The following is a 15,842-nucleotide window of genomic DNA, read 5'->3' as shown; positions in this document are numbered from 1 at the left end:
GTGACACCCATTTTTTTTTCTAAGGAGGGGCGGTGGGGTAGCCTAGTGGTTAAAGCGTTGGCTCGTCACGCCGAAGACCCGGGTTCGATTCCCCACATGGGCACAATGTGTGAAGGCCCATTTCTGGTGTCCCCTGCCGTGATGTTGCTGGAATATTGCTACAAGCGGCGTAAAACCAAACTCAGTCAGTCAGTCAGTCAGTCAGTCAGTCAGTCAGTATTTCTAAGGGTTTTCCTATGTCTTAAGGATGCGAGGCTGGCACACCTTAGTCTAAACCACAGACCGACCTCAGGTCATCTATGTGTTTTCAATCCCAAGGGTCCTGGGGGACTCCTTAATGATGCGCTGAAAGCAAATATTGGTGTACTGCAGTCCAAATAAACAACTGTCATCTCATGTGTTTGTTCAGGCAATTAGCATTGTTGAAAGACAGGTTTAGACTCCAAACATTGTTCAGAACAAATAAGACAAAGTCTCGCTAACGCAAATACAACACAGAGCCGAATTATTGTCATCGATGGATTTTGAGCAACCTCAGATTGCTTTCTCTGAGGTACGCGCCCTGTAAAGAGGTCAAATTGTTCTCTGTGACGTCCGCGCGATATGATCACGACTGACACACCTACCATTTTACGTTATTACCCTTCACGATGTAATCAGAATCGTACAATGGATCCTTTCTTTGGGAGAGATTTTTTCCATTTTATGGAAAAGTTTTTGTCCCATTTTATCTATTTATTTTGACAAAGGGAGTGATTACTAAAAGGCTTATGCAGCAGCACCTACGATTGACTATGACAAGCACAGTGGTAGTATACATATACTTGTCACTGGAAAATCATTAATACTAGATAGGAACCAACGTAGAAACATTTTCTATTCTAGTCACCATGGACACAAGCTGTAGGTCACTCATGTTTCCCAGTCTATAAGTATGTTTGTATTTTGTTTAAGAGACGCAAATCAGGAGTATCCTTTTATGAAATTATGATACAAAGGAATTAGAGGTTGAAGTACTGATGTAATGACAACGAGCACATACGTGGCTTTGCTGGATTGACTTACTGATTGAGAACGGTGACTCGATAACTGGAACGGGATAATTGCTGTAGCTGCTGGCGTAAGATGTAATGAAATAGTTCCACGGTTTCTTTAGGAAAGACTTGCCTTGCCTTTGCATGTGTTTGTGACGGTATCGCCGATGGGGCAAGATACTCTCATCATTTCGCGAACACATCTTATCAGTATCTGAAAATATTTACAGAGAAAATGTTTATTAAATTTCTGAATATAATATAGCTAAAAAGGATTCCAAAGATTCTTCATTTTTGCAGTAATCTAGACTTTTCTCATGATTTAAAAAAAATCCAAGGATAGATTCTGCATCGGCAGACTTGAAGAAATGGTTAAGGGAAATTGGGATGGTATAAGGAAGTTATGAGATTGTTCAAAAGAGGATTAAAATACCACACTGGCTGTTTAAGGTTAGCACGTGCTGGTGTTTTCATACAGGCACAGTCGCAATTTATGAACTGTAAATATGCCCGTGTGGAATTTCAAACATGTTTCAGTTATCCGTATTTGATTATTCTTCCAACAAGGTGAGCATGTCTTTACTGTAACTCAAACACAAATGTCAAAACTTAGTTATAAGAAGCAGCCGCGAATGTTGTGTTCATTTACCAACCTCGCATGCCCTCATGAAGAAATTCTTTTAATCAGAGGAGCGATATTGACTCGCAACAAATCAACATTTGATGTCCCCGCCATCATCCCAGATATGGACCACAGGCACAAAACACCCCCATGATGTGGTTCAGTCCGCTCAACTTCTTCAGTAAATGTGGACGGTGGGGAATTCTTGTAGTTAACGCGTTTGCTGAATGGGTGGATTTGTTCCACACTTTGGTACACGTGGTCCATTTCTGGTGTCGTTGTGATCTTGGTGAAAGCAGCGTGAAACCATATACTAGTATACCAAACGTCAGGGAGATGAACAGAACAGCTATTGTGGTTTGGGGAGGGTAAGTGAACAGCTTATAGTAATGTTGATTGCTGATTCTAATAATGTAAACAGGTGCCTTATGAGAGGGAAGCATTACGTGAGTGAGGCTTGTCACGTTATATTTGCTCCAAACGTCCTTATTTTTCACACTTAAACAATGGGATAGTGTGAGGATGGCTAAATAAATCACATATATTTTCCATCGTTGTTGAAGTCGACTTCACCTTGTCCCTCCCATGACACACCTTTGAGCGTGACCCACCTTGGGACAAGACACACCTTGGAGCAAGACACGTGTGAGATTAGCGCCGTGGTTGCACCAGAGCCACCTATGTGTGACGTAATCTTCACGGGATTCACCAAGAACTAGGCCATTGTCTTGTCAAGCCAACTCGAGTGACAATATTTGTTGGGTTTACTGGAATGAAAGTCATAACATAATCCGTTAACACTAGGAAATGCTCGCCACATACCGCGAACAACAGCTACTGTGTGTCCCTTTGGCTGCTATACTGGCTATAATATGCGCTAATCGTATGTATACATGTGTCTTATATAAAACTAACATCTTGTCTGTGTCATCACAATATTTCAGAGGAAATGGTTAGATTATCTGAATAGAACATGATAAAAAGGAATTAAGACGCACCTTAGTATAGTGTGTCATTAGTCAATAATGGTCTCTTGGGATAACAAACTGTGGACTCTGGGGATAACAGATGTTTGACTCTTGGGATAACAGATGCTTGACTCTGGGGATAACAGATGCTTGACTCTAGGGATAACAGATGCTTGACTCTGGGATAACAGATGCTTGACTCTAGGGATAACAGATGCTTGACTCTAGGGATAACAGATGCTTGACTCTAGGGATAACAGATGCTTGACTCTAGGGATAACAGATGCTTGACTCTGGGATAACTTGACTCTGGGGATAACTGCTTGACTCTAGGGATAACAGATGCTTGACTCTAGGGATAACAGATGCTTGACTCTGGGGATAACAGATGCTTGACTCTAGGGATAACAGATGCTTGACTCTAGGGATAACAGATGCTTGACTCTAGGGATAACAGATGCTTGACTCTAGGGATAACAGATGCTTGACTCTAGGGATAACATATGCTTGACTCTAGGGATAACAGATGCTTGACGCTAGGGATAACAGATGCTTGACTTTGGGGATAACAAATGTTCAAATCCCTTTGTGGACTGGCCACTGGTCAGTGTGTATAAATTTACATTGGTTTAAGCAATATGATGGTGGGAGACACCAGAAAGGGGATTTGACATATTCCAATTAAAGAAAACACTGAATCTACAAAGAGAACTGGTGACCACAGGCCCTCGTGCCTTTGCGAGGATTAAAGATTACAAAAAAAATTGAGATGACCCCCGACTCGAACTTCAATACATGGTGTATTGTACTGTGAAGCATTTCGAATCGGGGGTCATCTCAAAAACATTTTTTTAAAATCTGTAATCCTCGCAAAGACACGTCCTCGTAAAATCCTCGCAAATCCTCGCAGTGACATGCTATGTGGTGGGTGGGTGAGTGAGTGAGTGAGTGCAAATAATGTCACCCATTAATCCTACGCGTGAAGCCGTCCCACGAGGTCCTAAAACATCATCATCAGAATTATTAGTTTCCTTATCATTGCTGCTGTTACTGTTATAATTGGTAATTGCAGTGGTATTTATAATGCACATATAGGAAACAATGTATTTCCAGCTTCAAGACAATGTGCAGTTGTCGCGAACTTAAAGCACTCTAAAATATACGGAAGCTGGAAAGGGTTTAGGTGTAATCCTGGGGTAATCCTTTCTGTGTAATCCAGTTTACAGACTGAACGTCATGCATGAACCAATCCTAATCCGGATTATGTAAACGGATTATGGTGTGTTACAACATAGCTCAGCAACTCGTTATGTAAAGCTGGCTCGTGAACGTTTTTCAACACCGGAAGTACGATTATAGGAGTTTGAGTGAGTGAGTGAAGATTTGGGAGATAGACGTTTGGTAGGCAAGGGAACTATATATAGCTTGTTACATTCGATTTGTATTAAAATATTCAGTTTATGTGACACAAACATTGAAAATAGTCTTTGTTTTGACAGTCAAGTCATAGTAAAAACTGATTATTTTCGCTCAAAAAACCTTTCGATCTTTTAGCAGTTTTTTAGTAGTCACTACCACCACCACCACCACCACCACCACCTACTACTACTACTACTACTACTACTACTACTACTACTACTACTACTACTACTACGAGGACGACGACGTCGTAACCACCACCAACAAAAATAACAACACCAACAACACAACAACAGCAAAACCACTACCACCACCACCACAACAACAACACACAACACATAACTTGTCTCTCCACCAGATCCACCAGATAGAAAGCGGAAGGTCGACTCCCATCGTTACCAAAGACGTTAGGTACTTGTTGGTCCTGTCTGTTCCCAGTAAATGGATTGGATCAGGGACGGTGGGGCTTCAGCCTGGTAGTAGGTTAAAAGCATCCGCTCGTCGCGCTGAAAACCTGGGTTCAATTTCCCACGTGGGTTAATTGTTTGAAGCGGCATAAAACCATACTCACTCACTCATTGGATCAAGTGAGACTCGGTTCCCAGTAATGCATTGCTTCTTTTGGGAGACTACATTGGATCTAGTGAGACTCGGTGACTTGGTTGATCAGATGCCACCGTACACTCGGTGCTCATAATATCAATCACCGGTTTTCCCGTCTTGAGTCAGTCGTTTTGTAGCTTGCCATTTGCTAAGTGTGGTTCTAAACAACACACGTTCCTTAGTCCACTTATTGCATTCAATTTTAACATCACTAAACTACAACTCTGTTATATTTTTCAGAATGACTCTGATGATGACGACGACGATGATGTAGATGCCTATTCTCCATTGCCCACTCGATCCTGGAGGCTGTGTAACACCACGCCCCCCTGTCCGTCACCCCCTCCTGGTCTCAGAATGAACGGGCACCTGTGCCCTTCCCCTTCACAACAAGGTCCAACTCTCAGATCCGGCAGCTCATTGAAGAGGAACAGTATGGTGCATGATAGACCAAGACGAATCAATGGCCTGTCAATGTCCGCCGACAGAATCACACTACGAGAAGAGCCAAGTATGACCTCAGAAAAATCCCCAAAGATCAACGGCCAGAGTCGCTCTTGTGATCAGTCACCTTCCCATAATAGCAACGTGCAGAAACCCAAATCAGCTAGTCCCAAGACAAGACAGGCTCCTCCCCCTCCCCCACTCCCCAAAACCAGTCCCCCCTCCCCCAGGCAAGTGTCCTCGTGTGAGGTAACGAACCCTGACCGGTCAGGGTGGCTGTTGGATCAGCTTAGAGGGGAGAAGGTTTGGTGTGTTGTAGCTGACATGCTGTTTTGTGTGTTTCAATCCGACACTGCTGAGACTTCCAAGGACGTGATCTTCCTACCCGGCTGCCGGGTCAGGTCTCTCGTTTTTAACAGTGCTAAAAGAGACAGTGTAGGAAGCAAAGACTGTGACGAGAACACCAAGACAATCACAGGTGTGGACAGGTATCAGTTCTATATTGAAAACGTGAGCATAAGGCGGAAGTACTTGTTCGGGGTGAAGTGTAAGACTAACCTGGACGAGTGGGTAGATGTCCTGACCAGGGCGTGTGATATAGCTGTGTTTGACAACTGTGCTAACCAAAGTCGAGACTCTGATGGTTGGGACAGTGCTGATGACTCTGTGTTCCCGCCAGCTAACGGGAGCTACTACCCATCCCCCACACGCTCAAGAAGGATGAGCATGATTTCCATGTCTCTGAGGGACAGTGATCTGAGTGATTCTGACTTTAGAAAACGTTTACGCAAAGAAACCGATGATCCAAAAGTCGCCCCAGTGAAAGGTCTTCACATTATGGAAGCTCAAAAGCAGCCTAAAAAGTCAAGGTCGTTTCTGAAACTGAAGTCCTTTGGGAGTTTGGACAGCCTTTTGAAAAGAAAAAGATCCCGAAGTGCTGAGAGGGCAGCCACTGGTGATAGTCGTTCTCTGGATGAAACCAAATCTCTGAATATCCCCGATTCCCCCAACTCTGACGTACTGGATACTTCTCTGTTATCACGACCAGTCTCTTCTCAATCATTTTTATCGAGGTCCTGGGATTCAGGAAAATCTTCCAATGGTTTAGGATCTAGCATCAGACGAAGGGCCTCGGACCTGAAAGACAAGGTGTTTGGTGGGGAGAAGCCAACACACTCTTCAAGAACTCCTGGCCTGAGACTCAGGGACCTGAACGATATTAGGATAAGTGGGCATTTGCAATACAAGTTTATGATGAGGTGGATTAAAGTGTGGTGTGCCGTGAGCAGGGGATGTTTCTATGGGTTCAAGTCTCAGAATGGTGGCGAGAGTCCCATGATAGCTGTCATCTTGACTCAGAGCACCGTTTCCTACGTAACGGAGCCAGAAAAAGGAACAAAAAGTTGTATGTGTTTAAACTCTCACAGAATCATTGTAAGAGCATTTACCTTTGTGCACAGGAGGAGTCGGATCTTTCACGGTGGTTACAGACACTTCAGATGGAGGCGTGTAGAATTCAGGCAGACGATAATCTGGCATTAGAAAGTACGTCCGATTGTAACTACAGCGTTGACAGCGCGCTCAGTGCTATGTCAATGGCTTCTAGTCATACTGACATTACTGACAATTACCATACATTCAGCACTAACCTTGCTCTCAACTCAACGACACATTCAACGGATGCTCAGGACTATATTCCTGGGATGTATGACTTTGCCGGAAGTGACGTCACGGGTCGTCTGGACAGTACAGAATCAGCAGACGACTGGGACAACTCAAGTCAAAGCTCTACCAATGAAGCTCCCTATAACCGTTATAACGACGTCACACCCAAACATGACCCCAGCGTCTCGTACCTGTGGGGCAAGGACAAGGGGTACCTGTTCCAGGTGATACGAGCTAAGCTGCGGAAGGGGAGGAGGGGTAGGGGCGAGGGGGCGCTGTATGACCGGGAAGTGTGCCGGGCGGAAGGAGAAGGGTCGCTGCTTGTCATCCACGATGATGACAATACATTTTGCCGAAAACAGGTAAGAAACGCTTTTTCTTGTGATTCTGTTTTTTGGGTAAACAGTTTAATGAAATTACTGGTAAAAATAATTTGTCTTGGGTTTTGTGGGACTTGAAACCTTAGTTCGGCTCTAACAAAATGTATGTCTTTGAAAAATGATAAGGGACCGTTCATAATTTATGGCTCGGGGGATTGATGATGATTTTTATGGAGAAGCATGTACAATGTGAATGACCCCCCAAAAAAAAAAAATAAATGCACAAATAAGTGACCCACCTTCATGCACAAATATCAGTGAAACACCCTTCATGTCACCCACCCCATCAATGACACCCCCTCCCCTCAACAATTTCTAAGCATAATTTTAAACATATTTTTATGTACAAAATTGCTGAAAACCCCCAGCTCCTCAAAACAAAATGGGTGACCCACCCTTAAATCATCATCACTCCCCCTAGCCATAAATTATGAACAGTCTCCAAAAATAGAAATATCTCAGACACCACCCTGCCTTGATGTGTGAAACAATGACCGAATGTGATCGAGTGATCTTTTAAGAAAATACGCCTTTGTTTTAACCCAAGCTGTTGACAGAATTCATGATCGATAACTTGTATTATACATATTCTCACTTATGAATAAACGTTTCTCTGTGGTCGTCGACAACCTCACCTCGCGTCAATGGTCATGTGTGATCTGATCTTGATTTGTTAAATTCATCGTTCACAAGTTAGGTATTTTACAACACTTCATTCGAATCTGTATCACCGCACCGAGAGTTCAAGGGGACATAACTCCTTTCTGAATGGTCAACTGCCGTGCGTATCTCATCTTAATGAACAAACACTATTTTGAAGGAGCCGAACCAGAAATGTATGTACCTAGTTTTGATGTCTCGAGCATTCCTTAGACGTAGGGTATTAACCAGTTCGAAATAAACATATAAAATTAACCACGCTGAACTTAATTAAATCCAAATATTATGAAAGGGAAACATTCCCACGCGGGTGCCCCTGGTGTTATTACCGTATGTACGCCATAGACCACAGCACACAATGGATGCACACATGTGACGCCGTAAAGACCCACAAACACCCGTTATAGTGGTTTCAAGGGCCTGTAAATGTTGAGGAAATAATTCCAGGAAATTGCTTCACATTCTCGGGTACACAATAGCAAGTCGTTACAATGGTGTTTCCATGTCGTGACTCTTTCTTACACCGGCTTTGATGTGCCGCGCATTGTGTTAGAGGTACACTAAGTATTTGTATATGTTCATAATACCAGGAAGGCGAGACATGGGTTCAGAGACTGGACTTTACTCCGGCCTTGAAATGGCTCGTCATGAAATAACTGACGTTCTTTTCAAAATGGGTTTAAACCAAACTTGAATTTCGATAACAAATGAGCCTGTCACTTATGGACTCGTAAAATGTTTGGGTGAGTGAATACTGAGTGAGTGCGTGAGTTAAGTTTTACGCCGCACCCAGCAATATTCCTGCTATTTGGCGGCGGTCTTTAAATAATTGAGTCCGGACCAGAAAATCCAGTGATCAACATCATGAGCAGAGCCGAAAATCATCAAGCCTAATCCTTACAAGTTAGTAGCTGATAGCACGCGCTGAGGTCCACGTCACGGTCGTACTTCCGATGTTTAAACATGTACTAAAGATCGTCCTAAAGCTTAGGCTAGAGCGGGAGGACCCTTGTCACAATATACCGAGGGATAGTGGTTAAAGCATTCGCTTGTCACGCTGACGACCCGGGTTCCATAACCCACACATATATTCTTTTATTTCCTCCATAGGAGAGTACAAGGTCCTGGCGAAAGATTATTTACATAGATTTACAAATAAATTAGGATGCTTTAAGTAGTTTGCTATGTGCTACTGAAAAAGGTGAATGAGTGAGTTTAGTTTTACGCCGCACTCAGCAATATTCCAGCTATATGGCGGCGGTCTGTAAATAATCGAGTCTGGACCAGACAATCCAGTGATCAACAGCATGAGCATCGATCTGCGCAATTGGGAACCGATGACATGTGTCAACCAAGTCAACGAGCCTGACCACCCGATCCCGTTAGTCGCCTCTTACGACAAGCATGGGTTACTGAAATCAGAGCTTAGATTTTCGAAGCTCTCTTAGCGCTAAGATAGTCGTAATTATAAGTTATTGTTAATGAATGGCACTTACGACTATCTTAGCGCTAAGAGAGCTTCGAAAGTCTAGGCCCAGTATTCTAAGCCGGACCTGCACGGGTATCTGAAAATGGAGTTGAAGATAGAACAGTATTTTATGAAACTCTTGGCGTACAGTTGGCTGGCTTCGGCATCGGTCTGCATTGGTGGGTTGCACGACAACGGGCATGCAACAATGTTTGCAGTCTATTTATGTTGTTCCCCGTCATATTATTGTTGGGATATCGCGTTTAAATATACTTACGCACACTATAACGACAATATCCTAACGTTCAGGAAAGACTGTTAACGCCAGCTGTAGCAATAACGCTATAATTTCACAACTTGGGACACAAGTAATCGATTTGATAAATTGTACCATATGTCGTGAACGCTATCCCCGAAAAAAGATTTGTAGTACAGATGTATGGGTGTCACAGCGGGGGCTGATGGGTGTCACAGCGGTTAAAGCGTTTGATCGACATCCCGAAGGCACATTGGTACAATTAGACAAACCAGAAATATAGTTTCCCGATTTAAAATATAATTGAGAGAGTGGCTGATTTTAGTTTTATGCCGCTTTTAGCAATATTTCCAGCAATATCACCGGACACAAGAAATGGGCTTCATACATTGTACCCAGGTGGGAAATTGAACCCTGGTCTTAAGCGTGACGAGCGAACGCTTTAACCACTAGGCTACCCAACCGACCCTTTAAATACAAAATGTCTTCAAAATGTAAGAAAATCCAAATAAACCAATGACAATACCAATTCTAAATTTGCCAAATCATTGCAGGTTGGGTTGGATTCATTTTAAAATATATTCTCGAGGACAGACTAGGATACTTTGTGTTAAGGAGTGCTGGTATTCAACGTCCTGATATTGTTGGATTATTGCTATATGCGGTGTAAAACAATTCTCCCTTATATCGGCTCATTTAAACAGAACAACATGGCACAACATCTTGCTTGCGAGGAACAGTGAATTAAAGACATACACACGAGATTTCGTGGACCACTCCCTGGTGTAAATGTGTGTAGGTATGTGTATGTCTATGTGACGCACGTGCATGCTCACTGACACTAATGTCGTGTAACGCGACAGGCTATTAGTACCCCTTGCATCACTAATGGCCAATAACGTTCATCATTGACGGGTCCAGTTATGTATAACGCGCATTCGTGGGTCAGCGAACTTTCACCCACGCAATGAGACCACTAGCTTTAATTGATTGACAGGTGACATAATTTGATCATACCGATCCAGATTTGGGGCTGTGTTGTTTTAAATGATTTCATATCAAGCAAAAATAACGCAGATGTTTTGAAACATTTAATATAGATTCATAACCACGTTCAGGGACGTACGATATAGGTAACCAGTCGGAACGAACGTGCACAATTAAATCTTACTGAGCGTTTGCTTTCTGAGAAAGTCATGGACCGTGTTGATTTTATGGCCCGCCCGGATCGAGTGTATCTATAATCTTGTACGGTCCGTGAGAGTGTGGTTGGGCCTGGAACCAGGCGGGATTGATGACTGACTTGCCAGTTGACATGGGTTGTCAGTGTAGCCGAATATAGACTGAAATATACATCAATGTATCACCATGGACTATAGACTGATATCACACGTGGGGAATATACAGAGATATATCATCGGGATGAGCTTGGATATTACGTGTAATACACAGTGACTCGAGGTTCACAGTGGAGACAGGTACGGCTTGAAAATATATTGTTAGGGAGTCAGATTCTGATATCCCGGCTGCATCTATATACAAAAGAAGTTAAGATCATCCAATTATTTCATATCACTGTTATTTATCTGACACCTGTGTTATTTCACATCACTGTTATTTATCTGACACCTGTGTTATTTCACATCACTGTTATTTATCTGTCGCCTGTGTTATTTAAATGGGAGTTTAAAACATGGGAAAGAACGTGTTCTATAACTTCTTTATTTCCTGGTTGCAATTTGTAGGTATGTGCTACTCAAAAGTTAAGACCACAAGATTCTGTCAAATTACTCTCTATTCTGTCACCTCTGCTCTTTCACTGAATGGCAGATAAGCAGTTAAAATATAAACGAATATGGGTGTTCCCTCATTTCTGTTGAGTAGTATATATGTGGACACTAATGATATATTTAGTTTAAAGAATTTCCTTTAATTGTATCATGTACAATCACATATGTGATGTAGTCTATCTGGATCATATGGTTTTATTATAAAACAATTAAACAAATGAAGTTTTTTCATCTTCTGGGGTCCAGTAGCCCATTCTCACTTCCATCATGGTTCATTAATAGTCCTATATGCATTTTTATATTATGACGTTTATCGGAGACTCTATGTGACTCTAATCTGTGATGGAAAACGTTTGACTTTTTAAAAACAATTTAAACATTAAATGTAATTTTAAGCGAAAATAATATAATAGAAAAGACTATAAAGACTATGATAGAAAATGTGTTTATATGACTCACTTACTTTTGAAGTTCACAGTCATGTTACATTATATTTCCATTTCTTGAATCGGGAACGCAAAGCTGAAGATTATAAATATTTGTAATTCTATTTCCAAATATTGTAAAAACATTCGCATAGATATATCTTACCCTGCTCAGAAGCCTGATTATTGGCATTTGAAAATTTGTTTATAAATTAACAAATTCATGGCAAAATTACCCTCTCCAATTTTATGAAGATAAACGAGACCTGTTAACTAATTTCAGGGGTTTGGAGACATAAGTACAATTTTAAACTTCGTGTGAATTTAGAGTTTTTGAAAAATCCCAATTAAGAAGAAAATAACTTATTTCCAAGTTGACCTAGTTTTCCTAAGTTAGTGACCATTTTGTCTCTATAGACCATATAGCCCCTGACTCAACAAATCTTTCTGTTTAACATATGTATGGAATATACGATCCTCTATGCGATATACACCGTCTTGATATATTTATGCATAGCTATGTTTATCACGTCTATATTCAATAACAGTGACTTTGTATCTTTTCAAATACAAATAGTCTATTGTATCTTTAACTACCAATATTTTATATACATTATTCACGCGTCCCAAACATTCCCCCGTTTTGGAAACACAGCAGTCAAGTGGAAAATATTTGTTTCATTCTGTGGTAAAGTCATTCAATGCGTAGATGTAACCTCACCTTTGACCCTTTGTTGCTCCCGTGGTTTAGTTGCTTGTAGACACGTTTAGTTGTGTGGATATGATATGGGAGGTCAACTGTGATTGTGGTTCCGGGTCATTGATTCATCGGGCTTAGTTCGAACAAAACTGAAGATGCAACCTTGAAACAATGAATTGATCGTTTTGGTTAATTGAAAAAATGAGTCATCGCAGACTTTCGTTTTTTGTTTATTCTGTACAATCTGAAAATGGTAACTTTTTATATCGGACATGTTTGTTTGAAATGAGGATTCTGCCTTCCAAACTACTCAACTCGAGTTAGGTTCGAGTCACGTCATTGTTATTTATTACCCATAGAACAGCCAGTTAAATGCAGAGATTACCATTCATTCCTACTGCTGTGCGAGGATTTGCACGGGCCTTCCGCGATGTCGCCTACATTTAATGAATGTATTTGAAGGTGGTTTTATTGAAATTGTGATCCTGTCCGCATTAGCTTGGCGACATGCTGTCGACTTGATGCGAGGTGCTGTCCCATACTGTGACAATTCCAGAGTGTGTCCAGATCTGTCCACTGCCATATTCTTAGATGGATCGGGGAGTCAGTCTTGGCTGCTTGGTTCAAAGCGTGACGGGGCGGTGGGGTAGCCCAGTAGTTGAAGTGTTCACTCGTCACGCCGAAGAACTGGTTTGATTCCCAACATGGGTACAATGTGTGAAGCCCGCCCTGATATTGCTGGAACATTGTTAAAGCAGTGTAAAACTAAACTCATTCAAAGTGTGGATTCGTGCCCCCCAACTATGTAGCTCATTGGCCATAATACCGATCACTGGATTGTCTGGTCCAGACTCAATTGTTTACAGGTCGTTTCAAACATGTTTGGCAGGGGTGTGTTGCTGAGTGAGACGTTAGGCGACAAACACTTTCCGATTCTAATACATACTGTGTCAGGTGCAGATGCAACCTGTAGATAGGACACATGGTGTCTCTGAATTTCATCGTAAAATCCCCTTCCAGACTGGGGCGGTGGGGTAGCCTAGTGGTTAAGGCGTTCGAATCCCGGATGGGACTCAACCCCAAAAAGTACTAGAATTTGTACTTTACTGAGAAAGTGTAATCCCAAATATAACATAACTTGAAACTGAAGGAAGTTTGAAGAATTTGGGCTTTTGTTGATGATGTAGCCAACAACATATTCTAAAGCTTATTGTCTCAAGCATAGTCACTGGGTATATAATGTTTTTGCAACATAAATATGTACAGGGATTAATTTCAAGTAATAATTGGATGATTACAAGTATCTCTTAGTCAAACTCACACCAAGACTGCCATATTCTTACGCAAGTTATCCAACCAAGCGATAGGGAGGTCATCGCAATCCGATCACGTGACTAATAATGACGTCACAAACCAGGCGTGTTCGCAGGGCAATTAGCAACTGCGTGTTGTTAAAGTATGTTAATTAATTAATGCGTGGTTTCCGCTGGTTGATAAGGCAAGTGTTGTGTAACTAAATGTTTTGATAGCCGATTGGGCTGCCATGTTGTAATCCAGGATATTACTTACTACAGTGAGGATAATACCTCTAGGAACAAATATCTTAGCATTAAATAAAAGCAAATATACACCGACTAGACGATGTTATCGTAATGATAATAAGATGTCAGAAACATGATTAAAATGGAATGTGTATCAAGGAAAGACGAAACTCTGTCTTGAGTGAGTTTGAAGTGGAAACAAAGGCGATTCAGTATGCAAATGCACTGCGGCACCTCAGACCTCTGCTGCACTTAAACCTCTTTCGCACCGACAGGGTTGTAGCGTGCCTCTGATCAACCTCTCACAAGTTCACCGAAACATACACTGAGATTAGGACGTCACAAATCTGTTATTGTCTGTAGCTATTACGGACGTGTAAATGTTAACAGTGTTTGCACTTCCGTTCATATGCAGTACATAGATAATATGAGTGTCAGGAAACGTTTACGTTCCTCGGGAATACCAGTGGTTTTGTCCTCTGAAACGTCGTAATAGGCTGTGCTTAGTTGCATCTCTTGGGCTTACCAGGAAGTTATGATCCAGGGCCTAGATTTTCGAAGCTCTCTTAGGGTTACGATAGTCGTAAATTCATGTTAATGTATGGCACTTACGACTATCTTAGCGCTAATGTCCTAGAGAGAAATAGTGCAGAAATAGATGAATAAAATCGGAATAGAAAATGAATTCAAGAAATAATAGAGAAACACTATTCGAAGAAAAATACCAGTGGTGTAGAAATAATAGAATTTGTAGTCGAAAAGAAATAGTAGTCGAGAAATAAAAAAAATGATAGTTTAGTGGTTTTAAAATTTAAATTAAATTTTTGCTATTTTTAATTCACTAGGTTGTTTCATATTACTATAGTTAATAAGTCATCGCCAAAATGAAATTAATAAAAACGCCTGATTCGCTTACATGACTGTCGTCAGTCTGCAACGACAGGAAAAGGCTTGAGTTCTTCGGCTTCTTTTGACTAGTATGTGAAAAAAGCTCCGAGCGATACCCCTAGGTACTGACTTGTCCGGATTAAGGGGGTTTCCTTGTATATTTCACACCGAGGTCATTGGCTGATTGATTGGTGACCTACGCTATTTAATATCCCATGAGTCTCGACAACCGACGGTGCCCCGTGGGCAGTTGATCAAGGTCAACACATTGAGGAAATGACGCGGCTTCCTGTATTGGTAGTATTGCCTGGGGGATTATTGTAGTAATTTTCCGCGGAGGATTTCAAGTTCTCCTAAATTTTATGTAATTCAGTGCAAATGTTAATTGGTAAATAGGTTTTTTGTTTCTCTTTACGTTCTGAAAACGGTAAAGGCGTTTTGTGGTCATCATATGATCATCACACGCTTCATGTTTTCACTGACCCGTGAAGATCCGGGTTAGAATATTGATCTTCAGTAACCCACGCTTGTGGTAAGAGGCGACTAACGGGATCGGGTGGTCAGGCTCGCTGACTTGGTTGACACATGTCATAGGTTCCCAATTGCGCAGATCGATGCTCATGCTGTTGATCACTGGATTGTCTGGTCCAGACTCGATTAGTTACAGACCGCCGCCATATAGCTGGAATATTGCTGAGTGCGGCGTAAAACTAAACTCATTCACTCACTCACTCATGTTTTCACTACTATTATGTATTACGTTTATCGGGCGCCCGTGGAGATTGGTGGTTAAAGATTCGTTTGTTTTGTTTGTGTTCGCTCAGCAGTATTCCAGCTATATGGCGGTTGTCTGTGAATACTCCAGTCTGTGTCAGCCAATCCAGTGACTGACATCATGAGCATCGATCTAAGCAATTGGGATACGATAACATGTATCAACCAATTCAGCAAGCCTGGGTACCCCATCCCATTAGTCGAC

The 15,842-nt window shown here is 41.7% G+C and overlaps 1 protein-coding gene across 1 annotated transcript in view; it reads left to right on the top strand.

The window, feature by feature from the left end:
* LOC124280322 overlaps window positions 1–15,842 on the top strand; it is a 100,336-nt gene that overhangs the window by 61,573 nt on the left and 22,921 nt on the right. Inside the window, 2 exon segments of the mRNA XM_046716218.1 lie at window positions 4,887–6,483; window positions 6,486–7,117. Coding sequence (XP_046572174.1) covers window positions 4,887–6,483; window positions 6,486–7,117 — 2,229 coding nt within the window.

This window comes from Haliotis rubra, unplaced genomic scaffold (genome assembly GCF_003918875.1).
Source record: "Haliotis rubra isolate DU_JTF1 unplaced genomic scaffold, ASM391887v1 Scf265, whole genome shotgun sequence".
NCBI lineage: Eukaryota > Metazoa > Mollusca > Gastropoda > Lepetellida > Haliotidae > Haliotis > Haliotis rubra.
This window is presented reverse-complemented; position numbering and strand designations above follow the sequence as displayed.